The following is a 27,401-nucleotide window of genomic DNA, read 5'->3' on the forward strand; positions in this document are numbered from 1 at the left end:
TATATATATAATAATTCTGTTGGAGTTGAAATATTTCCCTTCCTGGAGCTCCGGATTGGATATTAAGGCTATGAGGTTCCATGTGACACAACCTTCCAGGAAGCAGCTGTTATAGGAATGGCCACTGTTACCATTTTGATGTTGAATAGTGGGATTGCCATATGTCACATGGGTGTGCTGTTTTGTCTAGCCATCCATCTCGGTGCATGGAGGGGGTGGTAACAGTTTGGGTAATGTTGGTTTTTGATGTTCCCAAGCACAGATGATATTGACATAGTAGGTGGCTAGCAATTTAAGGTTAATGATTGGGTAGATCCTTTGTATTTAAATTTTAGATGATCGTTTTAACATGAAATAGGATGTTTATATTGCATGGTTTTTAAGAAATTTTGACCTGATGATTTAAAAATATTTTAAACAGTAGTTTTACACTGCAAAATAGGCCAGTAAATGAATTGGTGTACATTGAAACACAGGCAGTAAGTGTGGAAGTAATTGTGGAAGTTCTTGAGAGTAGGTAGGGGAAAGAACAGTTGTAATCGTACACTTCGTTTTTCTTGGCTGGACCAACCGCTGGAAAGAGCCAGCACAGCCATGGAGTCTCCTGACAGCAGTGGGCAGCCTGGTGGCTGGCCTATACTGGTGCCCCTAGATGGAAGGACACTGCTTCCAGGCTCCTTCTTGGCTCCGCAGAATGCTCCCACAGCCATTGTGTTTTGTAGAGTGCTTTTACCAAGTTGTGGAGAAAGAGGTTAGATTTTACCTAATAATGGGGATGTAACAGTGGTATAATTCTGTATGTTAGGCACAGTACTTAGTTTCTTGTCAGTTAGGAATCTATGTTGCTGGCAAGGCAGGAACTATATGAAGACTCACAGAATTGCTGGGGGGGGAAGACCAGGAATGATTCAGATGGACTTGGGAGACAGTCAAGGACCTAAAGAAGGGCTGAGGGCTGGGCAGCAGGATCCGCAGCAGAAGCCATGCTGCAGGACCACCAGGTCCCCACACTACTGCTGCTCTCACGTGCCAAGAAGATGTGATCCTCTGCGCAGAAGCCATGTTCCCACTTCCTGCCTGCCTTGGGGTGCAGAGAGAGCAGATCTGTTTCTTTTGGGCTCTGTAATGGAAATTGGGTACTTTTATAAAATTACAGATAAGATCACATACAGCTGGGGACTCCATGGACGGGAGATTGGTGCGTATAGGAGCAAGACCATGTACTGGCTAGACAGCATATCCACGTGAAGTGTGTGGTCATTCCACTGTTCCAGGGATTTTCAACTGGTGTGCCATGACACCCTGATGTGCTTAGGTGTGCCACAAAAATTTTTAAAGATCATTACTTAAATTATTTTTGAAAGAAGTTCAAAGCACAGTAAATATATTCTTTTTTTACTAATTTTTTTTATCAGCATTTAAGTGCGCTATGGAAGTTTAACTATAGGTTCAAGTATGTTGTAAGTTAAAAAAGGTTGAGAAACACTGCACTATATGATATCAAAATAATTTTTTTTCTCAAGTTGCTAATTGCAGACACCAAGTCCAAGTTTCAGGCCATGGTTTAATTGGTTGGCTGTTATACTATTAAATAGCAAAGGTGATCGTCTTGCCAGTCCAATGTAGTTGGCCCTCCTGCCCGCCACCCTGTGCCTTAGATCAACTAGTTTTTGCTCTTTAGTGTATTATTTAGAACACTTCACTTCCTGGTAACCTGTGTCTTTTATTAGGTAAGATGCTTTCTGTTGCAAATAATAGAAAATCCAACTTGAACAGCTTAAACAGTAAAAAGAACCGATGGGCTTACATGAATGAAAACTTGAGAGGTGGGGGTGTGGGCTTCAAGTGTAATTTGATTCAGAGGCCTGGGATGTTATCAGGGCTCTAGCACTAATAATTCTAGGTAATTTTCATGCCCTGCCCTCCATGTACACTCTTTCTTTTAGGACCAGCCTCCTTCATGAAAGCAGAGATAGCTATAGCAGTTTTTAGTGTCATGTCTGCAAGTCACACCATCCAGAGGAAGAGAGAACCTTCATGCTAGTATTTCAAGCCGAGGTCTCAAGCTCAATCACATACCCACCCTTAAATTGGTTACAGTGGCTGGGAAATGGGACTGTGTTGATTGACTTAGCCTAGATCACATGCTAATTCCTGGAGCATGGGATAGAATCACCTTGCTGAGAAACACATGGATTTCCCCGGGGGCTCTTGACATAGTAAGTGTCAAACCAAAACCGCGGTCCACATACATTCTCATTTAATTCTCTCTGTAACCCCATGTGAATTCTTCTGATGGTTTATGGAAATTTCTCAGTTGAGTAAGCATACCAACCAATTTCACTGAGATGTCAGAGTGAACCAAGCCAACATTGGAAAATGTGGTCACAGTATGGGAAACCTATCCATTGTTAGGAAGATATGGGAGTACCTCCACACCATTTTCTTTTTCTTGAATTATTTGAAACTTTTTTTTTTTAATTAGATCATAAGCACACCACTTTCTTTGTGTCTTGTTTTTACCTGGGAAATGAGGGAAGCTGTCACTATATCCTCCCCAAAGTACCTAGATGCTAAAAACATTTAAAAAAAACAAAGTGTGCTTGAATGACTAAATGAATCTTGACATCACCTTTTCAGTTTGCTTTGCAAAAGTTGCATTGTCAGAAATCTGCCCTTTTTACCAATTTCCTGTAAGCCAGCATTTATTTTACCTACCAATCTTCTTTAGATTATAAAGTCAAGATAGAGGTGTAAAAATTAGAGCTCCTATATTATTTCTTGAAATTTATATTTGAAAAGATGGCGAAGTAGGTTTAATTACAGAGAAAGACTGGCTGCTTAATAATTGTTGCCTATAGTGAGACAAGCCTTGTTGTCTTTCCGCTGCTGTTTCTATGAATAGACGTATACGGGAATCCACCCCAGGGCAGCAAGTTCTTATTCAGCCCCTTTGCTTAATTTAAATTGCTGGTTTGAGGTAGTTATTTTGAAACCCTTCTCAGGTTGACTTCCTCCTTAATCCCTAAGCTTTCTTCCTTCGTCTGCCAAATTACATGTAACGCATCACAGCTAGAGTGCTTTTGGCATTACACGAGACTGAGAACTTGAAATTTGATTTAAGTATTAATTTATTGTGACAAAGGTTGGGCACCCATGGTCCTGTTCCTGTGCAAGTCTGTCTGTGGACTTTGGCGCTGGCCCTGTCTACCTGGCTCCTCTTGTGTTCCCGGCTCCTCCTGTGTCCCCAGAACCTGGCAGTTTCCCAAGTCCCCACAGTTTGTCCTGAACCAGAGCCTGGCTGACTTCAAAATGCAGATACCCATTCTTCAGGCCACCATTGCTGGGTTTCAGTGATGTCTGGGACTGTAGTTCGCATAAAATTAAAAGTGCATAAATTAACAAAAAATTGTCCTTATTCTTTTCAGTGTTAAAGAGTTCCTTATTTGGTGGTTCTTGTTTATGGGACATCCTCCTGACTTCATCTTAGTCTCTTTTTTTTGGCTTTTCAGAACTTCCAACATTTCTTTTCAGTAGAGTAAAACAAGAAAAAGATTATGTTTACAGATTCATATACATTGCTAATAATTAATAATAATGAATCACTTAATTACTAGCCCTTTCTAGTTCTCTTTAAATCAGGCCCACTAAATGTGATTTCTGTTGCCTCTAAGAGACCTACTAGATGTTCTAGACTAGAATAGGAGGCCATGTATTTAAACTGCTAAGACATAAACAAGCAGACCAACATTTTTATACAGGGTATAGGATAGTATGCCTGGATGACATCTTCAGAGAAAAAAAATCAAATGTAGGTTCTAGTCAATATCAATATATGTATATGTATGTAAGTATTTATTAGTATTTTGAAGAATTATTCAAGTGTTAGTATGCTGGAGTTATATAAATAGACGTCTGCATCGGAAACATTTAGAGAGAATGTCCCAGATGAATTTAGTTTTAACATTTTACCATGTAATTCTGGCAGTATTAGAAAAAGTAACACAAATGTGTACACACACACACAACGTGCGTGCTCTCTAATGCCAACTTTCATTTTAACAAACATGGCACTTTTCATCTGTTCAGATATTTGGAAGAATTTTAGTACGTAGAACACTGATCAGATTGGAAGCCTTGGGGACCGTTTCACTGCTTGGTGATGCATACACATTAGTAATGGGGTAGAATGTGTCTTTGTAGTGTGCCTCTGTTTCCAGTCGGTACACGCTTACATCTAGCCAAAGGGAAAGTGTAGTATTTCTGATCTATTCATTGCGTGTTAATTTGATTTTGCTGGTATACCGGCCCAACCATTGGAATGAAAATTAAGAACATGAAGGTCATTCTTGGCAGGTTATGTTATATTGGCAACCTCTGGTTTACCAGTGGCTTGTGTTCTTTTCTCTATGTGACCTTTCTGAGTACCGGGAGTGAAATTTCCTCCCCTAGATGCGGTGTTATAAGTGATGATAGGGTTCTTTCACTCCAAATGCAAAACTCTCTTAAATAACCTACCTTATAGGGTTATTGTGAGGATTAAATTAATTGATGCATTAAAGTTCTTGGTATAGTAGATGATAAGTGACAAATAACCAATAAATGATAGCAGCATTATTTTTCAAAACATTATTTCTTGGGAAAATGCATTCTGATTTTCACTGTGGGGTGCTGGAGGGTATCGCCTTGGAGGGTGCAGGTTTACTCTCTGACACTGGTGTGGAAGGGCTGGGGGAAAGAGCTGGTTTGGGAATTTTTGGCTGAGTTTTGCAACTCTTGACTGGGGAGAAGGATAAATGGTTTACAGAAGAAAATGAAGATTATGGATTTGTAGGTAGGCTTTGCCTGGGATGAGAGACAGGGAAGGAGATTCATTTGTGGCAGCAGGTTGGCAAATAGGGCAGCCAAGCTTGCAGCTTCTGACGATGTAGGTCGTAGGGAGGGGAAGTTCTGACATCTCGGGAAGCAGGTGACATTTGGAATTTCCAGTGTTTCATTTCTACAGCAGTGTGGCAAGAATCCATCTGAAATAATTTTCCTCATTAAATTGATCCCCCTTTCCCTCTGTCCTGCAGCGGGAGACCATGGCCAAAATGGAGGTGAAAACATCACTGCTGGACAACATGATTGGAGTCGGAGACATGGTTCTTTTAGAACCTCTCAATGAGGAGACTTTCATCAACAACCTCAAGAAGCGTTTTGACCACAGTGAAATCTATGTGAGTACACATGAAAGCCATCGGTGGTGTTAGACTTTGTGCTCTGTGGCAGTGAGCTATCTTCTGCTTCTCAGACGCTTCAAGTTTCTTTCTGTTTCTTAGAGTCCAGAAGTATTTGTACCCTCTGACAGAGTTTTGAGCATTTGGCACATGAGTAATACTGATTAGTCAAGCGAGTCTGCTTGCCAAGTGGGGCTTATAGAGTATCAGCGGTGTGCAGAGAGTTGTATTGGATACTGGGGGCATTCTAAAGCAAGGGAACACTTTAGCTCTTGCCCTCTGAGGAACATATGTCCATAAGGAATTCTGAAATCCACAGGCATCCTCTTGGATGCATTCGTAAGGTTAGCAAAGCCTAGTCGTTGAGAAGCTCCTCAGTAAAATGCAAGGCAGTGTACTATTAAAAAGGAGTTGAACCTTCTTGACATTTATAATTAGTAGAGATAGAAACACATTACCAGATAAGAATATGTGCTTGGTCTCTGGAGATTTGGGACTAGTTCTGTGCTGCTGTATGAAAGTATAATGCCATATACAAAAATGAAAGCATAAATACGTATTTATAATAACAGGAGCAGATTTCATGTTGTAAAAATTCTTTATAAAGGTTTTCACAGTGTCACTTTAATTATCAAGTTATCTAAGTTTACTTAAAGTGTGAGTTAGGCTGGGCACAGTGGCTCATGACTGTAATCCTAGCACTCTGGGAGGCTGAGGCAGGAGGATATCTTGAGGTCAGGAATGTGAGACCAGCCTGAGGAAAAGCAAGACCCTATCGCTACTAAAAATAGAAAAATTAGCTGGGTATTGTGGCAGGTGCCTGTACTCCCACATACATAGGAAGCTGAGGCCGGAGGATTGCTGGAACCCAGGTTGCTATGAGCTAGTCTAATGCCACAGCTTGCTAGCTTGGGCAACAGTGAGACTTTGTCTCCAAAAAAAAAAAGTGAGTAAAAAAATACATTTCTATGCAGTTTTTCTGGAGTTGATATAAAACATAGATACTTGTATCTCTAGGGGTAAAGCTGTGTTGTTAACTAAAGACATGGGGCATTGATTCCTTATACCTGCAGCTGAGAAGGAGCCAGGATGGATTGGATGGAAGTCATGTTAATGGATTCTGACTTTCATTTGAGTTCTTTTTCCTCCTTTTTAAAAATGTCCATCGGTGTATGGAACAGAACTGGATTATTGGGATGAGCTTCATATTTTTCTAATCAATGTGAGGATAACATAAATAAACAAAAGGAGAAGTAATAAAGTGACACAAGTAGAATCGATTATAACTTTTAGAACTAATATATACATAGTAGAACGTTTGTAAGTTGACCATGAGAGGGACTGTGACAAACTGGTCAACATATGGAGGTTGTCAACATAAGGAATTAGGCCCACTGCACTGATATGTACATGTGGTGCATGTCTGGTTTATGAAAATTAAGTCAACTAAGGAGGTGGTTAATGCAGGGAGGTGGTCAACTATGGAGGTACTACCAGTATTTAAAAATATTATATCCGAAATGACAGCTGTATTATTTTATGCCACATATAGCTTTCCTTTGTAGATAGCCAGGCATCTTAATCTCTTTAAGCTGCTATAAAAAAAAATACTATAAAACTGGGTGTGTTATAAACAACAGAAAGTTATTTCTCACAGTTCTGGAGACTGGGAATTCTAAGATGAAGGGGCTGGCAGACTCGTTGTCTGGAGAGAGCCTGCTTTCTGGTTCACAGAGGATGGTCTTCCCACTGTGTGCTCACAGGGTGGAAGGTGGAAACTCTCTGGGCCTCTTTGATAAGGGTGCCAAACCCAGTGATGTGGCTACCACCTTTGTGAGCTAGTCGCCTCTCAAAGGCCCACCTTCTAAAACTATCACACTGGTGACTATATTTCAGCATAAGAATTTTCAGGGAGACACAAACATTTGGACCATAGTACTAGTCATGTTTTGAGGATAACTTATGATAATTAATTTCTTTATGAAATTGGAGTCATAATCTAGAAATAGAACTTTTTATCCTTCTCAGTTCATACTGGAGGTATAAGAAGGCTGATGGTAACATGGCAACATGAAGCATGTGAACATTAAACTGTAATTTTCTTAACTGAAATTAAGACAGTAAACTGCCTTTGGAATATTAATCTGATAACTGGATACTAAACTGAGAGTTAAGGCCAGGTGCAGTGTCTCATACCTGTAATCCTAGCATTTTGGGAGGCTGACGTGGGAGGATTGCTTGAGGTCAGGAGTCTGAGACCAGCCTGAGCAACACTGTGAGACCTTATGAACACACACACACACACACACAGATTAGCTCAGTGTGGTGGTATGTACCTATAGTCCCACCTGCTCAGAGGGCAAAGGCAGGAGGATCCCTTGAGCCTGGATGTTTGTGGTTGCAGCGAGCTATGATGACACCACTGCACTCTAGCCTGGACAATAGAGTAAGACCCTGTCTCCAAAAAAATCAATCAATTAAGTGCTGATCCAGATGGAAAAGGTAGAAAATGGTGCTGCTGAGCAGGGAGGTGGCATTGTTTGGTTTGGCAGCGCGGCCTGGTGTCACATTCCCTCCAACTCTAGCAGTTCTGCTTTCAGGAGGGAAAGCCTGACGATTCTCCAGCTTTAATTGAAAGTGTAGTCTGATATCAAATAAAAGACGGACTTTAAACATTGGTCTTAGAGATGGAGATAGAAGGAATCAATTATGTTGTAACTAACGTTGCCGATCACTTTTCTTTTTGGCTCCAAAAAGCACAATTCACTTGTAGATGAATTGAAAATAGAATGGAGAATAGAACATTATGTGCATTCAAATACCTGATGTGCTGTGACCACTAAAAATAAAACAAACCCCCTTTTAACAAAATGCCAAGTGTTAACATTCATGAGTCTTTAGCAGACAAAATGTCTGGGTTTTAATCCTACATAATTCTGTTTTCTAAACTATTTTTGGAATGACCTTTCTGGTTATAAAACAAAAGCAGAAAATTGATTTTGGTTTCCAGATATTCATATTAATTAATGTTTTCCATTATACTTTAGGGCTACTATTTCCATGACATGTGTGCCTTCATTTTGTAACTTTAAACACATGTCATGTTGATGGGCTGGGCATTCTCCATGTCAAGTTAAAAAAAGCAGATTGCAGAGTAATGCGGATAGTATGATCCTCGTTTTAAAAACAAATGAGGGTTGGGGAGGAGCTCACACTTGTGATCCCACTAAGCTGGGAGGCTGAGGCAGGAGAATTGCTTCAGACCAGGAGTTAGAGACCAGCCTGGGCAACATCATGAGACTCTATCTTCTTCTTTTTTTTTTTTTGAGACTCCATCTCTAAAAAAGTAGTCTTAGCTACTCATGAGGCTAAAGAAGGAGGATGGCTTGAACCCAGGAATGTAAGACTGTAGTGAGTTAGTGTCTTGCTGTTGTACTCCAGCCCAGGTAACAGAGTAAGACCCCACCTCTAAAAGAAAAAATGGGGGGAGGATTTATGAACGTGTACATGTATTTGTGTGTATTTTTATGTGCACACAGAAAGACATGTTACCTTTGTGTACTTGGTAGAGTGGGATGGGGTGTGAGAACAGAGGGTGACTCTTTTAAAAATCTGTATTTTGGGACTTAATAGTGCTTTTGTAATTAAAAAAAATGCTATACAGTACATTTGATAACTACACGCCCAGCCCCATGTGGCATATCCTCCCCTTGGGAAATCTATTTCTGGCTCTTATGCTGATAATATTCCCTGGTTGGCTTTTGTTCGTGGGTTGCTGCAAAGTTGTTTAGCTTGCTGTCCAAGGCTAAGTTAATGTGACATGCAACATTTTACTGTCTTGTACTTTTTGTTTTTTAATTCTTTCCTAGAAAATGAAGGTGTAGTTTTTTAAAAAACCCTCTTTTATAGTCTAATAGCTTTGCTGTACTATAACATCGAGTGACCATCTAGGATGAGCCATCATGTGAGCGCCTTGAACAGTCATGGGTATATTCAGAGCTACCGGTGATAAGGGGGCCAGTGAATGGAAGGACCCTTGGCCCAGATTTTTGAACTCTGGGTACACCCATAGCCTCAGCCACCTCTTGTGTGAACAGTTCTCCATGGGGGGCAGCCTCTGTTCTCCCATCCTGCTATCTGTTCACTCTTCTTCTTCCTGCTGGCATGTATTTATTAATAGAAATAAAAAATAGTTCCTCCCTTCACAGAGCTCTCACGAGGGTTTGCATTACCTCTGGATGTGAGTTACCAGGGCTGTGGAGCATTCCCAGCCCCCAGGGATCCTCTGGTCTGCAGCCAGCTGGCTCTGGAAGTAGACTCCCTGGTCATCCTGTAGGCTAAACCTGCAGCTCTGTGTGGGACGGGGCTTGCTGGAGCTAGTCAGAAGTGGCAGGATGTGTTTGTTCAAGTAGCCATCACATCACTCTGCCTGGTTTAAGCACTAAAGGGAGATTTATTCCCAGGTATACCTGACAGTCCACAAGTAGTTCCGCTTTCAGAACCAGTTTGCTTTGTGACTCACTGATATCACCAGGGACTTTGCTTCCTCCTGTCTGCTTTGTCTTCCACGGCTGTAACTTTGTTCTGGGGTTTCCCGGTGGCCAAGCAGCTGCAGCATTCCAGGATCTGCATTTGGCGCTTCCGTTCTCACATTCCAAGGCACGGGCTGAGATTTACCCCAGTCCGGCTGCTTGAGTCACACACCCTCCTCAAATCACGGATTGCCACCAGGCAATGGGAATGAGCCGAGTGCGCTAAGAAAGTGGTTTTTAGGATTAGGCTTGGGTCCGCTTTTCCTAAAGTAGATAGGCTGGGGTGGACACCCAACCATTTACTTCTGTCCATGTGCTGGAGGGACAAAGGGCTTGCGTATGGGGAGCCACCTCCTGTAAAGCCCTCAGCGATTTGGGGAATTCTGTAACAAAGTGCTTTTGTTGATTTTGATGCCCGTGGGAAGCATTCATCACTTGAGCTCTAGGCTTCTGGAGCACCGGAGGCTGCTTCTCAGACTTCCCTCCCGGTCAACTTCTAATGACAAAGAGGAGTAAAAAGCTTCCCAGCAGCTCGGAGCATAGTTGAGGTCTGTCTGTGTTAGGGAAATTTTGCTGAAATCTTCGCTTTCAAAAGTAATTCAAAGTTGTATTCTGTTCTCTAATGCATGCAGGTTTGTTTTGATCTAATATACTGTGTGCCACTTTTCTTTGAGTAAGATGCCTGCTCCAGGAATATCTGTCCTTTGCTTTGAGACAGGTTCACACACTTGTTTAAATAGCACTGAGTTGGTTCCTAGCTAGCTGCCTGTGGCCAGTCAGGTCTCTAAATCTGGGACAATTGCAGGTGTTGATGGGGACTTTGTAGTTAGGGCTCTGGAGATGGAGCAGGGTCAAGTGAGAGGAGATAGAGGGAAATGTTAGGTTGGTGGGGTGACACTCAAGGACTGAGACTCTGCTTGCTTTTGTTCCTCCCTCTTAGCAGAGTGAGGTCCGAGCTGGGCCCAGCTGCAGGACATGCCGTTTGCTCTGGGAGGCTATGTGGGGTCACTGGTGAGGAAACGCTGGTCGTGACATTCGAGTGTCGCCTCTCTGTATGCTTTCTGTCCTTTGTCAGACCTTCTTCGGGCCTCACCCCTGCCCCCAGGCCAGATGGAATGGTGGCAGGACATCATGTGGACTTTCATTGTCCTGTGGGAGATGGCAGAGCTGAGGTCCAGCCAGACATGAGCTGTTTTTAGGGGGACCAGTCAGGACTGTGGTTCTCTTCAGGAACAGGAAACCTGCAATTTAGGCCAAAACAAGGCCCAGGACAAATTTGGAAAGTAAAGAACCAAGGTGTCTGTTCTTTGACAGGAAGTATTTTTGGTGTCCGCCAGTAAATTTAGTGTATTTCTATCTGAATTGTCAAGTCAGGGACATTGAGACTAGGGGTCTGAATGAGTGCAATTTTAGGTGCTTGTGTTAAACTAATTTTAGTTGTGGGAGTGACTACTTTGAAAGTTAAAGAAAAAGTGTCTTAATCTTTAGAAGTTAGTACTAGGATTAGGATTCCCAGAAGGAATGGGATCAGATACTCATATAAAAGATATTCAAGATATAAATACTGTATATTTGGTTTAAAATGCTGCAAAATTAATGAAAAGAATACTAATCAACACATGTTTATTTGAAGTTTCAAAAATGTTTTATATTTATATATATGAAAATCCCATATTATGGGCATATTATATATTTGGGGGAATTTGGCAAAAATGGTATGTTTCTCTTGCTGCAAAACAAATTGCTACAAATTTAGCGACTTAGAGTAATATGCATTTATTATCTGCCTATTTCCATGGGTCAGGAGTTGCGGCCTGGCTTAGCTGGGTGCTTGGCCAAGGGTGTTACCAGGCTGTGGTCAAGATGATGACAGGGCTGCAAGTCTCACCTGAGACTCAGACCTTCTCCAGGCTTGTGGAGTTGTTGGCAGAGAGCAGGGCTGGAGTTTGGATGCTGAATGTTACCCAGCTGTTGCTCAATTTTTTTTAGTTTACAAAATTTCTTTTTTATTACAAAAGTAACAAATGCTTTTACAAAAACAATCCAAATACATAACATAAAAATGTAGGTTTCTTTTTTCAGTACCATGGGCCATTTTCAGGGTGAGTCATGGTTAATGGAGTGGTATGTAATCCTTAAGATGTTAGTTTGATTAAAAACTAATTTTCTTGTTGCAGAGTTGGAAGGAGGAGGCTCTCTTTTGTGTAGGTGGGTGGACCTTTACCAAGAGAATGCAGATGCAACAGGTTCGATTGGAACCAGAGCAGTCTGTGATGCCGCCTCCAAATCCCACTTAGAACGTGTAGAGGAGTAAGGTGGGATCCCAGCCCTGTTAACAGGGAATGCCAAACCCTGACGGTGCTGGGTGGCTCACTGTCAGCAGCACTGTGCTCAGTGGGAGAGGAGTCAGCAAGGTAAATGTGGAGGACAGACTGCGTGGCTCGGGAGTGTGGTTTTGGTGTCTGGAGAGGAGAGGCGGCCTTAGAAGGCTAGATAAAGCTGGTGAAAAGGGCCAGATTATGATGCAGAAGGAAATGTTGTGTCTACCTTCTGAGCACAGACTATCTTTTAGACAATTTCATAACAACTATCATTTTTGGTAATAACTTGCTGGTTTCAACCCATTCAAGCTCTCTTAAAATCTATGGTGATTAGAGAATTTCTTCTTAGAACTTTCAAAGTTGATGCACACATTTATCTTTTGTTTACCAATCTTAGTTTCTTCATCATGCAGGCAATATGCATAATCTTTATAATACATGAACTTAAATACTCTGGTTGAAATCATACCTGAAATTTGATTTGGAGGAAATTAAGGCCTGCCATCAGGTCTGCAGAAGCATGTGGTAGCACTCAGAAGCAAAGACCTGAGCTCCAGGCCTGGCCCTGCCACTTATTTAGCCTTTGAGACCTCGGACAAGTCCCTTAACTCCCACGAGACTGGTTTCTCATGGGTCAGCCAATAAATGCTAAGGACGAACATTTACCACGTCCTTCTTGGTATCAGGTGCTGTTCTAAGTAGTTTACATATATTAGTTCCTTTAATTCTTACTAGAGTTCTATGTGCCATGGGTGTATAAATTATCTTCATTTTATATATAAAGAAATCGTGGCTCAGAGAGGCTGAGTAACTTGTCTAAGGTCACATAGCAAGCAGGAGGTAGAGCTGGGATTCATACCCAGGAAGTCTGACTCGAGAGTCATGCTCCTAAGGGAAGTTCTACTCCTTTACCTACTGCTATAAGCGTTAATGGTACCACTAATATAGCATTTTCAAAATAGTATGGTATGATATTGAAGAATATGTAGGCTTAGGGGAAGGCAGTCTGAAAATGACCTGGACAAATCATTGAAATGATAGTCAGTATTCTCGCCATGTGCTGAGTTAGCACTCAGCAGTGCAGTGACACGAGCTGATGTCACATGGTGGACGCACATTCATTTCCCAAATCTTAGTGCTTACTATGTGGGTCTTGCAAGTCAAGGGACAGTGACAGCGGTCTTGAGGGTGATTCTTCCCTGTTCTGGAGGGCTGGAGAAGGTATTGGGAGGAGAGTGCTTTTCATCCTGTTCTGAGCAAGGCAGGGGATGGACAGCTGCAGGTGGGCCTCGCCTCGGTGAACACAGGGCCGAGAGGAAGAGGAGGCAGGGCAGCACCGGGGACATGTCGCCGCTCCCGCTGCACCTCTCACGTGCGTCCTTGTCTGCTGTGTACCTATAGTACAGATGCGTTTTAATGATGATCCGACTTTCTAAGGAGAGGCTATTGTGTTTTTTGAACTCTACTTTGAAAGGGGTGAAGGGCAAAATACAATGTGGCATGTTGTGACAGGCATGGGCTTTGGCAGACAGATTTAAATTCAACTCTTGGCCATGGACAAGCACTGTCCCCATTGTAAGTAATGCCCGGTCTCTCACCTGTGAAGTAGTCATCGTGGTGCTCACCTTGCTGAATTGTGCTGGGCGTCTTAGTCCAGTGCCTGGCACACAGGAGCGGAGTATATGGTGCCAGGCCTGTCTGAAAAATTTGCAAACTCAGACTGACTTTTCTTTGGGATTCTAGATGCTGGGGGTTCGTTCACTAGGTTCTTTGGTTTTTGCCTTTCTTTGCCTTCTTCTTTCCCTCTTTCTGTTTCTCCTTCTCTTTTTTATATCCATTGCATAGACTTCATTTTTGTTGTGTTACTGCTTTGAATTAACCATGTAAAACTTTCTTTACGACTTGTTGCAAGTATTAATAGTATACCTGTAATATGGGACAATGCTGACCTGAGATGAGAGAGTTTTATTAGGTCTGGAAAAATACTTGTCTCATTACAGAGTTTATCTCATAGATAGTACGGTAGCATTGTATCATCCTGGTCTAAAATAAAGGCTGCCCAAGGTGATATCTTTAGCTAGTATTTCAGTGTGGCATAGAACTCATACATAGTTCCTTAATTCAAGGTCTGAAATGACTGCCAGCCCAGGAGTGTGAGAGTATAACGTGATGGTAGTGTAGGCGTATCTGGGATAGCAGCACTTGTTCCTGATGGGCTGTGGCCGCCATTAACTGCCATGGCTTGTGGGACCTCCTGGCCCATGTTTGGGCTTCTGATCTAAGGCTAGAGCAAATTCTTCACTCAAACTTTACTGAAAAAATACTACATCACTGAAAGTGAGATGCTGGCAGTGGTGATGCCAAGAAGGGCCGTGATGAGCCATACATAGCAGAACTATGAATTAGAGTCAGCCTGCGCAGTAGAAGGGGGAAACCAACTAGTACTGGGCCTGGAAGAAGTAGAACATGGGCGGGGAGGCCAACTAGTACTGGCCTGGAGAAGCAGAACATGTTGACGTGGAACTGGAAAGGAAATCTTCATGGACTCATGTCATGTTGGTCTAGAGCTGCCCTTGACTTGGGTCCTAGCTTTTTGTGTAGCCTGGTGATAGGTGTCAGGGATTCCTGTTTGTGCTCATTATTGCAGTAAATGACCTGTGTGATAGACAGCTGGCAAGCCTGACCGTGTCACCCTTCTTTGTCCAAGTGTCATAGACCTAATTGTGAGACCTTGGCTGGGTTATTTTTAACCGTCAAGTACCTACCTCCAGTGTCTTCCCTGTTAAAATAGGCTGTTAGCATCAGGTTAATACCCCTATTCCAGATGCATCACAAATACGTCTCTGAGTCTGGAGATGTGAGATACTGAATTACACTTGAGTGTCCATCTGACTTTATATAAAACATGTATATATATGTATATAAAATATCAAACTCAGATGGGCACCAAATCTGGTATGGTCTTACATTCACTTAGGCTGTTTTGAACAGTTTTGAACTGTGTCTAGAAAACAATCAAAGCATTTGGTGGACTATACTGTGTCTTAAACTAATTAAGACACAGGCTCTCTGCAAAGGAATTTGGGAACTTTTACAGAAGTGTAATTAAAAACACTTTGCTGCATAATATCTTACTGCCTTATGCTCAAATTCCCAGGATCCAAGACCTAGGAAGAGGGTCGATTCCTCATTATGATGTGAATAAGTAGCATATTGCCATTTCTGAAAATTCCCACCAACTAGTATAGTCTTTCCTCAGTATTCTAGACATTAAATATTAGTTAACATTGAGACATACCTCGTATGCTCATCTGATAGCTAACTCAGTTTCCTGTATAACAAAGACCATTTTGTAAGAGTCTTAAGACATTGGTGTGATAGGACTTGTTAGTGAATTTAGCTGAGGTGTTAACGTATCTTATTTAGGCTTTCAAGTCCTGGTTTGGCTATTTACAGTGGCCAGTGGATTCTAGTGGGGCCCAGTTGAATTGATTTAATTATAAGAGGTGATACTTATGGAATTCTTGCTGTGTGTCAGGTGCTGTGTTTGGTACTTCGACACACAATGTCACTTAATCATCAGAATTAGATGAGGGAGGAATTAGTAGCCTTTTTCTGGTATAGATGAGGACCTTAGGGGATAGAAAAGTTAAATAATGTTCTCAAGTTCACAAGAAACTGAAAACTTTGCCAGATAATTTGTAGCCACGGTTCAAACACTATTTCACATACACCAAAGCGTTACTGATAGAAGATGACGTAGAATCAGAAGTTAAGAGCTTGAATACAGTCCTAACAGGAGAATGACCCTGATCATCCGAGCCTCTCATCACATGCTGACTTTTTGCTTCAAAACTGTCTTTAGACTGAAGCTCAGACTCCACGGCCTGACACTTGGGGCTCTGTGCAGTGTGGTCCCAGTCTTAATTACTCACGTGTCGTCTTTGCTCCAGGGAAGCTGTTCCTGTTCTTGTTTCTGAAATGTGTTCAGGTAGGCCTTTGTGCCTCTGTCCGGATTTTAACTCGTGTTGTAGCAGGTGTTAGAATTTCCTTCCTTTTTAAGGCTGAATAATGTTCTACTGCATGTGCCCGCCATGTTCTGTTCATCCTTTATCTGTCGATGAATGTTTGGGTTACTTCCTCCTATTGGTTATTGTGAGTAATGCCATCACGAACTTGCAGATGAAACTGTCTGTTTGAGTCCCTGGCAAATTCTTTCTTTTTGGCAATTCTTTCTTTTTAGTTAGTATTCTAAAAAAATAGATATTTGGGTTATTCACTTATTTTTATTTAAAAAATATGTATTTTTTTATGTATGTATGTATTTAGAAGGAAATAACTATTTTAGCAAATTTTTTTTTAAAGGTGTATGTGGCAGGGTTTGATTATCACCTAAACCCTAATATATCATGTGCCAGTCTTTGGGGAAACTTTTCTTTGCCTGAATCATGCCCATCCTTTTGGCCTCCCTCAGATCTGTCGTCTTGGACATTTTTAGACCTCTACAGTTTGTAGTGACCTTGTCTTTATCTACACCCAGAGCACTCATTTAGACAGAGAGATAATCTGGCTAATGACTCATTTAACCAAGACTCTCTCAAATCCTGTTTCATTTGTTGTTAGTGTCTACAGCAGTTATTTAACTCTTAGATTTTGTTTTTCTTAGGAGTTAAAAAACTCACCTCCTAACCTATCTTATAAACTCCTCAGGTGCACAGACCATGGGAGCTGCTCGTATTTCCCACTGTGCCTGACATTATGATTTGTCTAAAGTTGGCCCTTATCAGTTGGTTGCTTGCTTGCTAAATGGCTGTGGCCTCAGCTCAGTCTAGCAGCCAGTGTGATTGGGCAGCCTTGTGAAGGGTTGTTTTTAGGTGAGTCCTGGCTCGTCTTGGCTTTGAACTGTCATTACTTCAGGGGTGAAAGTAGCGTGACTTGGTGACTATCAAGACTCAGACCTAGAAGACTCCTCTGCCTTCTTTAGTATTTCCTAGATGTCATTTTACACTAAATAATTAGCATTAAGATATTTGAGTAAATATTGCTTGTTACGTTGCCACCTTCCTGATTTATTTCTCTGAAGGTAAAGGATGGTTATGGTAAATCTTTTCTGTTGAGATAAAAAATTTCCCTATAACTAGAAGCTCTGTTTCTCATTTTCTTTATTCCTGGTATGTGAGGATTTCAGCTTTCCTCACACGGTCAAATGCGAGGCTCTTGCCCAGCAGAGGAGTACTTTCTTATATGAAGGTTGAAGACGCTTTGTACGGCTTTGTACACCGCTTCTTCGCTACTTTTTGCCAAAGCTTCCCAGGCCTAACAGTCAGGATCGTATGGTCTGATGAAAAGAGAACAGATTCTTGGCTACTTGTCTTGGTTTCCCTTCTGCTAGCTAATGTCGCTTCACTTCTTTGCACCCCATTGTTGTGGACATAAAGGCAGAGAATTCGTATCTGCCTCTTGGGGATTTAGGAGCAGCTCAGGAAAATGGTGTTAAGTGTATATTCTGTGCCAGCACTTTCATAGGTGTGGAAGTGTTTCTAAAGAATTCTAGAGACATGGAAACAAATAACTAAAGTGATTTGGAAGAAAATAAGGAGGCCGTTAGGTAGACAGGTTGGATGCCTAGCTAGAGCCCCAGTAGAACAGAGACTTTAAAAATATGTTATGGAAGGATTTGATATTTCAAAGAAGCGCCAAAGTGGTCATTATGGTGAAAACAGGTCATTGTAGTATTTTCTTACAGGGTTTAGTTATAATTTTATTTTAAATTTCATATAGGGAATTGAAATGTAAACTTTTAGGGTTTAGGGCTTCAAAAGATCTTTATCTGGCCCTGGGAAGAATTACGATATAAAAGATACGGGAACCATTCTGACTTTTTATGTATGTATACTAATGTTTCACTCATCTGGCTTTGTGGAGGAATGTTCCATGTTATTGAGTCTCAGAAAATATTAGAGCTGTGCTTTAATATCGAACTTTTTGGCTAATACATGTTTCCAACGTGTATTGCATATATCTTTGTCATCAAAAACAGAATACAATCTCATTTTGGCCATTGATTGCTATGCTGTCTTCTTACTCAGTGTTACAATAAAGCACTCAGGGCCTGCTGAGCCAGGGGGCTGTTGGCTCATATTTTTAGAATTATTTTGATCACTAATTTCTTCTTTTCTTTGTTTGTTTTGCCGCCTCCCCATCTCAGTCTTTCTCTCTCCCTCCGTTTCTTTCTCTTTCTCTCTTTCTCCCTCCTTCTCTCCCTCTCTCTCTGTCTTTCTCCCTTTTCTGTTAGTGGCCATTGCGTCTTTGCTGATGGTGGGAGTTCTTAACCTAGTGTCTCAAATATTTGTCAACTTTTATGTGCTTATTACATGTGTGTTTCCCCAAAAAGGTTCATTGCTTCTATTGGTTTCACAGGGATCAACAACTAAATATGGATTAGGGAGTAACCTGTAGCACTATTTTTTAAACTTGCAAATTTTGTTTCATTAATGTCTCATGGAAACCATTTAATGCATTAGGACCAGCAGTTTAAAAAAAATTCATAATAAATAGAATTAAACAAAAAAAATAATTCCTCCATCACATGGAAGAGAAGGATATTCTTAGTTTTGTCAAGTTTTTATCTTGCGTATGCGTGTGCACATAGATACACATACACAATTTTCGTGATGAAAATTTTGTTTCTTGCCCCAAGTCATAATCAGACATTTGAAGTCCAGGGCTATAGGGTGGCCCTTTTGCCTCCTGCGGTTTACAGATGTTAGTGCTTTCTTCTGTCATGTGTTGAGATGCCATAAGCCCAGTTTATTGGAAGTGTGGCTACAATGAAAGTAATGAGCCTAGAAGGATTTTTATTTTTTTTTTTCAAAATGTTTTCAGAATGTTTGTTATATTTAAAGGGGAAGGTGAGAGGGAAGATGGGCCAACAGTGGCACTAGCAGGTTTGTATCAAGACTAATGCCCGAGCCTGGGAATCCTGCAGGTGAGGGCTGCGAGCAGTGGTTTTCATCTCTGGCTCCACATTTCTTTATCTGGAGACTCTTAAAAAAAAAAAAAGATACAGATCTCTCAGCCCTCCCCAGACCATTGAAATAAAATCATGGAGGACTGAGTTCTGGAAGAACTGTCCTACAGAATAAAATGCATGTCCTTTAGGTTACATATTTGGACTGTTCAGGCCTTTCTTTGGGGTTCTGAATTCTGGTTTGGAGAGTAGAAACTGGCAGATTGAAAAGTCCGCTGGAATAACTTCTGTTTTCATGGTAATATCATAGTTGGAATACTCAAGTATTATTTGGTTATTCACAAGACATCTATTTTGGAAATGTTGAGCTAGGAAGATAGAGATGGTTTTGACTCAAAAATGTTTATACATTCTTGATCTAGTGTCTGCCCTTGAAAAGGAAAGATAACCTTGCTGACTGTGCTGCGTGCAGAAGAGTGGAGCCTTTTACTCTTCCTCTTCTTTCTTCCTTGTTCCTTGTCTCCCCCCCTTCCCTTTCCTTCCTTTTTCCTTAGTGGATGTCAGAGGCTGTCCCACAGGATACTGGGATGGTGAGGTATCCGGCATGTGCGGTAGGACTTGGGAGTACAGAGACCCAGGAGAGGGTGAGCCAGGCAGTGGCTGGGTTACTTAGCACCTTTTTACTGTAAGATGCAATAAGAAAACGCCAACTTTAAATAGTATCCAGTTGTTTATTTAAAAAATGATGTATCCCATTCATACAGTTAAGGCATTAATTTATATAAAAACCAACTGCCTGTTCACTATTGTTCTGATCCCTGAAAGGAAGGTTTAATCTCGTGTACAGGTACCTGAAAGTAGAAGGAGTGGCTCCCTAAAAGTAGAGTACAGTTTTAACACTCACTCAGTCAGCAGCCATCCGGAATATCTTTCTTGTCTCCGAGGGAGGAGAGTTGTGACCAAACGTTTGAATTATTCTGCTGGCACATACAGGGTATTTAAATCTTTGGTTTATGTACATAGAACCTTCAAGGGAGAAACTCATAAATGGTGAGGGCAGGTAACATAGTAGAGGACAAACCTGTGGGGAATTCAGGGTTAGCAGATCAATATTTGAACCGTGTATTAATACTTAAAATGGAATGCAGAGAGAATGCAGTTTCCTGTGTTTGCCTGTCTGGGTTGATGTGGCTTGTTCTGCTTGGTCCCGTGTTTGGTTGGTCCAGCCATGTGGGGGCATCAGTGGTTACTTTGTAACAAACCACCCTCAGAAATTAATGGGTTAACACAACAGCCATTAATTTGTTCATAATTCACTGGCATAGCAATTTAGGTTGAGTTCAGCTTTATACAGGGTGGACATAAAGTTCATGTGCAATTTAAAATAGTTCCAACTTTATGGACACCCAGTATGTCGTCTGCTGGGATCATTCGTGTGACTTTAGGCCTCTGGGGATTGATTTAGGATGGCCTCACTCATCAGCCATGTCATAATAAGCTGTAGGTCAGCTCTTTTGGGGGCCTCTCCAGCACACTACCTCAGGTTCATTCATTTGGACCCATCCTGATAAACAAATACTTTTTAAGCCTCTGTCTCATTTACTGATGTCCCTGTGGTCAACTCAAGTCACATGGCCAAGTCCAGATTCAAGAGGTGGTGAAATAAACTTTGTCTCTTGATGGAGAGAGTAGCAAGTCCCATTACAAATGGGGTGTGCATGCAGGGATGGAAGGAATTGTTCTGGCCATTCTGCTGACCGTCCACCAGAGTCTACAGGGAAATTGAGGGGGAAAAGATACAGTTTAAGAATTTGTTCAGTGGCAACACATGGCATAAAGACTTAATATTAGGCACTCTGAGTAGTATGTTTGGTATTATATTGCAACACAAAAATAATTGTATGTGAGTCAGTAGCTTGTGATGAGTGCATCGTACCCTGTGTGAATCAGTCATTTAGTTGACAAATATGTATTGCACATTGTCAGTGGGCCAGGCACTGCTCTAGGTGATGGGGGAAAGTGCACATAATTTAGTATGTGTAATTATGTGTAAGAGTCACAAGGAACAAAGAGAAACTTCAACTTAGTAATGTGGCTTTTGATTTTGAATTTGAGACAGCAGTTTGTTCTGCATGTGGGAATGCTGCAGAGGCAGATTTTTATCAAGGATTTATCCACTGTGAAGTTCGGTTTTAAAGACCAACTCAGTAATTGGTTTTTCTGCTAACAGCAAATCTACATATTCTAGAATTATTACATTCAAAAAATTACCTAAAAAGGGACAAGGATTTACATTTCTACCTAAAGGAGGCTAATTTTGTAATCAGCACATATTAAAGGAATAACCGATAGTTTTATTTTCATAATTTCCAATCTAACTACTTCTAATGTTATAGTTAGAAGCTATTCGAACAATTATTCGGTGTCAAGCATCTCTCATCTACCGGCCTAGATGGGTTGTGGTGTGACGAGGATGAGGAAACCCTCTTGAGAAAATCTTAACTGTCTTTGTCAGGTCAAATTAGTTGCGTCCTCATGATAGAATGTTAGGAATAAATGGAAAAATTGCATGGGAATTGTGATTTTCCTTGTATAATGGCAGTCTTGTCCACTCTTGACAAGATTATGTTCTTATAGGATGAAAGTAAATGACCTGTTTAGTTAAGTTGGGAGAAAGTCTTTTATAATTAAAATCATTGTGATCCATATAAATAAAACCCCATAATATTTCTACTGTTCCTTTGTTTTCTTTGCTGTTACCTTTCTCTGCTGCCTTTTGTGGGATGACATTGGAAAGGTGGGGAAGTTGAAGGTGACTTTTTCCTTCTCGTATCTTTCATGATCCTTTTTCCTTTTCAAGTTTTTACCACTTATATAAGGGGTTTGTTGGGCATCTTTTTTCCCCTCCTATGTCGTTGATGTTGAAACTGAAATTAAAAATAGAGCCGCCAAGGTGAGTTACAGTTAGTGACTTTTGCTTGTGACTTTATGGTAGGCTTTGTACAAAATGAACTCAATGAGCACCATTGGTGCTGCTAGGAATTTCGGGTTGAGGTGGAAAGGAAGAGGAACAGTGTTACGGTTTAGTGTTCAGCGTGAGAGGTTAGCATTGGTCCCTCAGAAAGTGCATTTCAATTTCACATTAACTGTAATTATGACATTAAACGTAAATTCGACATTTCAAATTTCTGATATTCTAGTACATTAGATATAATATGAAATTATGAGTTTCAAATGCTGAGAGGGTATATGTAGGTCTAATGTTGATCTGAGTCCGTGGTAGAGATTGATAGACTTACAGATGGGTGGAACCAAAGGAAAGGCCCTGTTGATTAGGATGGGAAACTCTGGGTGACCGGTGATAACGTAGACAGATAAAGATGAGAGGAGACGGGCACAGCAGCATTGCCCGGAGTCGGGAGAGCAGTAGTGGGTGGTGACGAAATTTAGGGGAACTATGACAGAGCTTTGGAGACCTCTTATCCAGAAGCATCAATTAAGCCAGAGATTTATTTTAAAAGTATTTTTAATGTATAAATCTGTGCTTTTCATTTATCAGCAGCAGGAATGAACATTGCTGACCATTTGTCATCACAGATGCAAAGTATTTTCGAGAATTATGAAATGAAAGGGGAAGCAGGAGACCCAGTGTTGATTTAAGAGGTCGAAACCTTCCAGCCCTGAAGTTTAAGATGCTGAAGTATATCCTGTGCCCTAAGCAGCGTGTTTTGTTCTTTCCTTTACAGACCTACATTGGAAGTGTGGTCATATCTGTTAACCCGTACCGGTCCTTGCCCATTTATTCACCAGAGAAAGTGGAAGATTACAGGAATAGAAATTTTTATGAACTGAGCCCTCACATGTAAGTATGATACTAAAGCAGAAAGTTCTCTTACTTCAGCGTCGTTGAGTTGACAGATGTGTGCAGCTGTCTCCTTTGAGTCTCAGGAAAATGTTTCTGTCAGTTTAAAAAAAGTCAGATAATGGAATGTAGATGTTAATTGTTATGCCTTATTTTAAATTAAAAAAAAAAAGGCAGATTACTCCATTTGGTGTCAGACTCTTTCAGTTCAGAAATGTTTGGGTTCAACTATGAAGTACTTGAGAGATACTGAAATGATTATGCCAATTTGTAAAATAGTTTCTGTTCAAAATTCTGTGTAAGTAGCAGCTGCTCCTAATCATTTTCGCAAATAAAGCAGGAATGTGCATTGTTTATTATCACAGAGTCTAAGCAGTGTTTTCTTAGTCTTTTGGGGCCAGAACGACCCCAAGTGTTGGGCTGTGTGACAGTGTTTAGGGGAAAGGACTAAACAGTACCTTCTGCTTATAATCTTTGGGGACATTGTTCGCCCCATGTGTGCCACAGGCAAATGATTTCACCTTGAGTTAACCGCTGGTTTGATTTTTCTGAAGACGGTCACATGTCAGCATAAATAATTCCTTCACAGAACCTGTAGATTCCATTTGTCTGTTTCTTACAAGGCGAGTTCTTTGTTGAAATACTTGAGAGATCCTGAAATGATTGTGCAGTTTGTACTGCTTGAATTTTGCCTTCTAGTCCGAATTACTGAAAAATAATAGTGGGAAGATTTCCTTAGGTTTGGTGGATCCATGGCAGATCTGGAATAAAAATGGCTGAGCCAGAAAAAAAATTATGAGAATACCCAGAAATTGTCATAAACAACACCTTGAACTTTTCATTTCTCAAGTCACGTTATATTTAGTGATACTCAAGATGAATCTGTTCCCTGTTTACATTCTCATGTCAGCGATGGAGTTTAAAGAAAAAGAAAGTGAAAGATGCTGAATTAGGCCAAGTTGTTCAGTGAGTTGAGAGCCTCAGACTGCTGTCCTTGCGACTTATGCAGAAACATTTCCTGCCCCCTCCCATGTGTGTGTGGGGGGCTGTTTGACCAGAATTCATGCTCTTAGTACTGTTAGTTGCTCCGGGTGGCCCTTATTGTGTTACAGAGGGCTGTTGGTAGATGCAGCCTCATGCTTTCTGTGTGATAAACTGTTGAATGTGGATTTAGAATATGAATTACTGCTGAACTCTCTAATGTATGCAAAAAATGCCTTGGAAAGTGTGTCAACATTCTACAAGGCCTGCCTTACTTCGCATTAGCACCATTGTTAGGACCTTTTACAGTAGTGTTGCCCTTTCTCTCAGAACAGATGGTACACTGAAAACAACCCCAATCGTCACGAGATGTATATAAATATATGTGCAGATAAATATCGATGGGGGCACGTTCTGAAAATGTCTTGGCAGCGGAAAGGATTAATTGGTCATTGGGATATTGGTAGTGTGGGCTATTTGAAGATGATTAAGCTGCCAACTTCTGGGGCTAACTTCCAGAGTTCAGATATTTTCTGTCTTTTCGTGAAAGCCGGGGCGATTTTACTCCCCCGCCCCTCCCCAGGGGACATTTGATAATGTCTGGAGACATTTTGGTTGTCGCAATTGGGGATAGATAGGAGGGTCCTGCTTGTGGGTGGGGGTCAGGGATATTGCTAAGCATCCTCGATCCACACAGCAGCCCTTCACAATAAACAGTTACCTGTTAATAATGTCAGTAGTGCTGAGGTTGAGAAACCCACAACTAAAGTGAAGGAATGTGCAGAAAGCCTTAGTTGTGTCCACAGAAAAGGATTTTCTCTGTATTGCTAAAGATCAGTTCTATTATGTTTGATAGAAAAGAAAATCTAATAATTAAAGATATACTGGCCTATATACCACTGTTCAGATATTTATTTTCATTTCTTTTGATGATGTAGCTGATAGTTACATACGTGGACTGCTTGGAACAAGGATTTTTTATTCTTTAAATTTGTGCAAATAGTTTTAAAAACCAAATGTTACGTATTTTACCAACCAAGCAGATTCTGATTATTCCATTTGCTTCTAAATGTATGTTTTGCAAGTGATCCTGTTTTGTTTTTCCTTAAGAAAATAAAATCCAAAATTTGTTTCGTAAAGTTATCCTTATGGCTAAGGCCCAGTGGTGAAATACTTTAATCCATATCTGAATTTTTATTTTGCATTCTAGGCCTTAAAGCTCTGCACCTCAAAGGATGGTGTTTGGATGACCTGTGTCAGAATCCCCCAGGGGCTTATGAGAAATTTGATTTCCTAGGTCTTCCCTTTGACTATCTACATTTTTCACAAGCTTTCCAGGTGATTCTTAGGCATATGTGAGTTTGAGAACATGTCTTAGATGTATACTTACAAGTGTTTTCCTTTCCTTTCTTAACTGCTTACCACAAATAATGATCTACAATAACAGTAGTTGTTGTAATAATAGTAACAGCTGGTATTTATTGAGTACCCACTAAATACTTTACACGTATATAGCTTACTCCATTCTTGGTTCTGTGAGGTAGAGGTAGGCACTATTACAGGTGGGGACATTGTCATAGAAAGATGAAGTAATTTCCCTCGAAGCCGCATGGCTGGTGGAAGTGGAGCTGAGCGTGAACACAGGCGCCTGCTGCTCCTCAGCTGGAATGGGTTTGCCTTATTCATGGACGTCCATACGCCACTCTTGGGTCACCAGTGTTCCTGCACTGCAGGCCTCCAAGATCATTTTGGTGGTGCCTCAGCTTACCTCATGCCATTTTTTCCGTTTATGGCTTAAACCCCCACTTTGGGGATGTTGAGATAGATGTTTGTTTAGACTGAGAATGTTTAGATGTTTATTCTAGAACACAGAAGTTTATGCTCCAGAATATCCTTTTTTCTTTTTTTGGAGTCGTTGTCTCATTCTGTTGCCCTGAGTAGAGGGCCATGGTATCATAGCTAACAGCAACCTCAGACTCGTGAGCTCCAGAGATCCTCTTGCCTCAGGTTCCCAAGTAGCTGGGACTGTAGGCACCCACCACAATGCTTGGCTAGTTGTTTTTTTTTTCCCCCAATTTTTTTTTTTTAGTAGAGATGAGTTCTTACCCTTGCTCAGGCCAATCTTGAGCTCAAGCAATCCACCTGCCTCAGCCTCCCGAAGTGCTAGTGAGCCGCCATGCCCAGCCAGAATATCCCTTTTTATCCCTGCCCCTGAAACATTCTTGTAGGAGCACTGCTACCTTGGTTCACTGCCCTCACCCCCAGGGAAAACAGTCATGCCCAGCAATAAATTAAATTCTCAGTGTGTTTAGGATAAAGAAAAAAACTTTTTACTATGGACAACAGAGCACTGTATGTGATGTGCACAGTACTTTTTTACCTAAAGCGTCTGAATTTGCCAGATTTCTATCACACCCGCTCCCTGTCTCCCTCCCACTGCAGCATCTTTGCTGATTGCTGCTTTCTGCCTGGAAGGCTCCTCCTTCCCAAGTAACTCCTGTCCTTCCTTCAGATCTCACATCACTTAGACCACCTCCGGGAAGAACCTTCCCTCACCTGCTCCCTGGGAGGCCAGATCGATTGCTCTTGTCGCAGTTACAATTTAACATTCATTTAAGGGGTTACTCAACCTGGAGTATAGTAAGGATTCTGTAAAAATACATGGAACAGGACTTCAGCTCAAGCCCTAGCTGTAGGCAATCTGGAACGGATTGCTTGAAGAAACTTAAGCTCAGAGCTCTGTTGAATGGGAAAATACTCCTAGGATTTTGGGGAGAGGAAAATATGTATTGGTATTTAGATAATATAATTATCTGGTCTATGTAAAATGCTTAGCATAGAACCTGCTAGAGCAAGATAACTGCTGCTATGAGCAGTGATGATTACAGTGATTATTGTAATAATAAAATATGTGGGGCACACTTCCAGCACGCTCACATGCTTGTTCTCACCACTGTCTCCGTGGTGGGACATTTTCCCTTCCTTTGGTGCGTCTTCCTGCATTATTCTTTGTGCTGTCCATCTTTGACAGTGTCTTGAAACAGGTCAGTGCTAACTTGATTCCCTACTAAAACTCAGCCTGGCGTCCTCAGATAGGTTGTTTGTGGTACACACATACAAGGGGGCAAGATGACTTTAGTTTGTGATGTTCTTTATACGTGTTTCAAGACTTTGGTTCCAATTTGAATAGAAAACAACTTAAGCAACTGCTCAGACCTAATACATACTTTGAAACCTTTGCCAATAAACTTACCCCAAATTACATGTGGGATTTAATTCATGCTGCTGTTCACTGTTAGTCTGCAAAAGCATCCAGATATTTTCCTTGTAATTCAAATGTTTTGAAGGTGTCTGGAATTTATTTTTCTTTAAATTTCAGACAATTGAAAATATTTACATTCTGTGTAAATATATGTAAGTGACTTTCACATGGCAAAAATATATAAATGAGTGAAGTAAAGATAGATTGGTTTCTTAGTGATATTCTTTCAAAAATAGTCTTCTTTTTTTTTTTTT

General features: G+C 41.0%; 1 protein-coding gene across 4 annotated transcripts in view; it reads left to right on the forward strand.

Annotated features, from left to right (window-relative positions):
• The window catches only part of MYO1B (myosin IB), a 181,944-nt gene that overhangs the window by 28,559 nt on the left and 125,984 nt on the right, over positions 1-27,401 (forward strand). For all 4 annotated transcript variants that reach the window (XM_003801827.3, XM_012812755.2, XM_012812757.2 and 1 more), the window contains exons 2-3: positions 5,076-5,219; positions 22,789-22,904. In XM_003801827.3, the coding sequence (XP_003801875.1) occupies positions 5,085-5,219; positions 22,789-22,904 (251 nt within the window). In that variant the 5' untranslated portion in view covers positions 5,076-5,084. The remainder of the gene's footprint in view (positions 1-5,075; positions 5,220-22,788; positions 22,905-27,401) is intronic.

The sequence above is a fragment of the Otolemur garnettii genome, unplaced genomic scaffold (assembly GCF_000181295.1).
Source record: "Otolemur garnettii isolate 467f Iridium unplaced genomic scaffold, OtoGar3 scaffold00222, whole genome shotgun sequence".
In the NCBI taxonomy this organism is placed as follows: domain Eukaryota; kingdom Metazoa; phylum Chordata; class Mammalia; order Primates; family Galagidae; genus Otolemur; species Otolemur garnettii.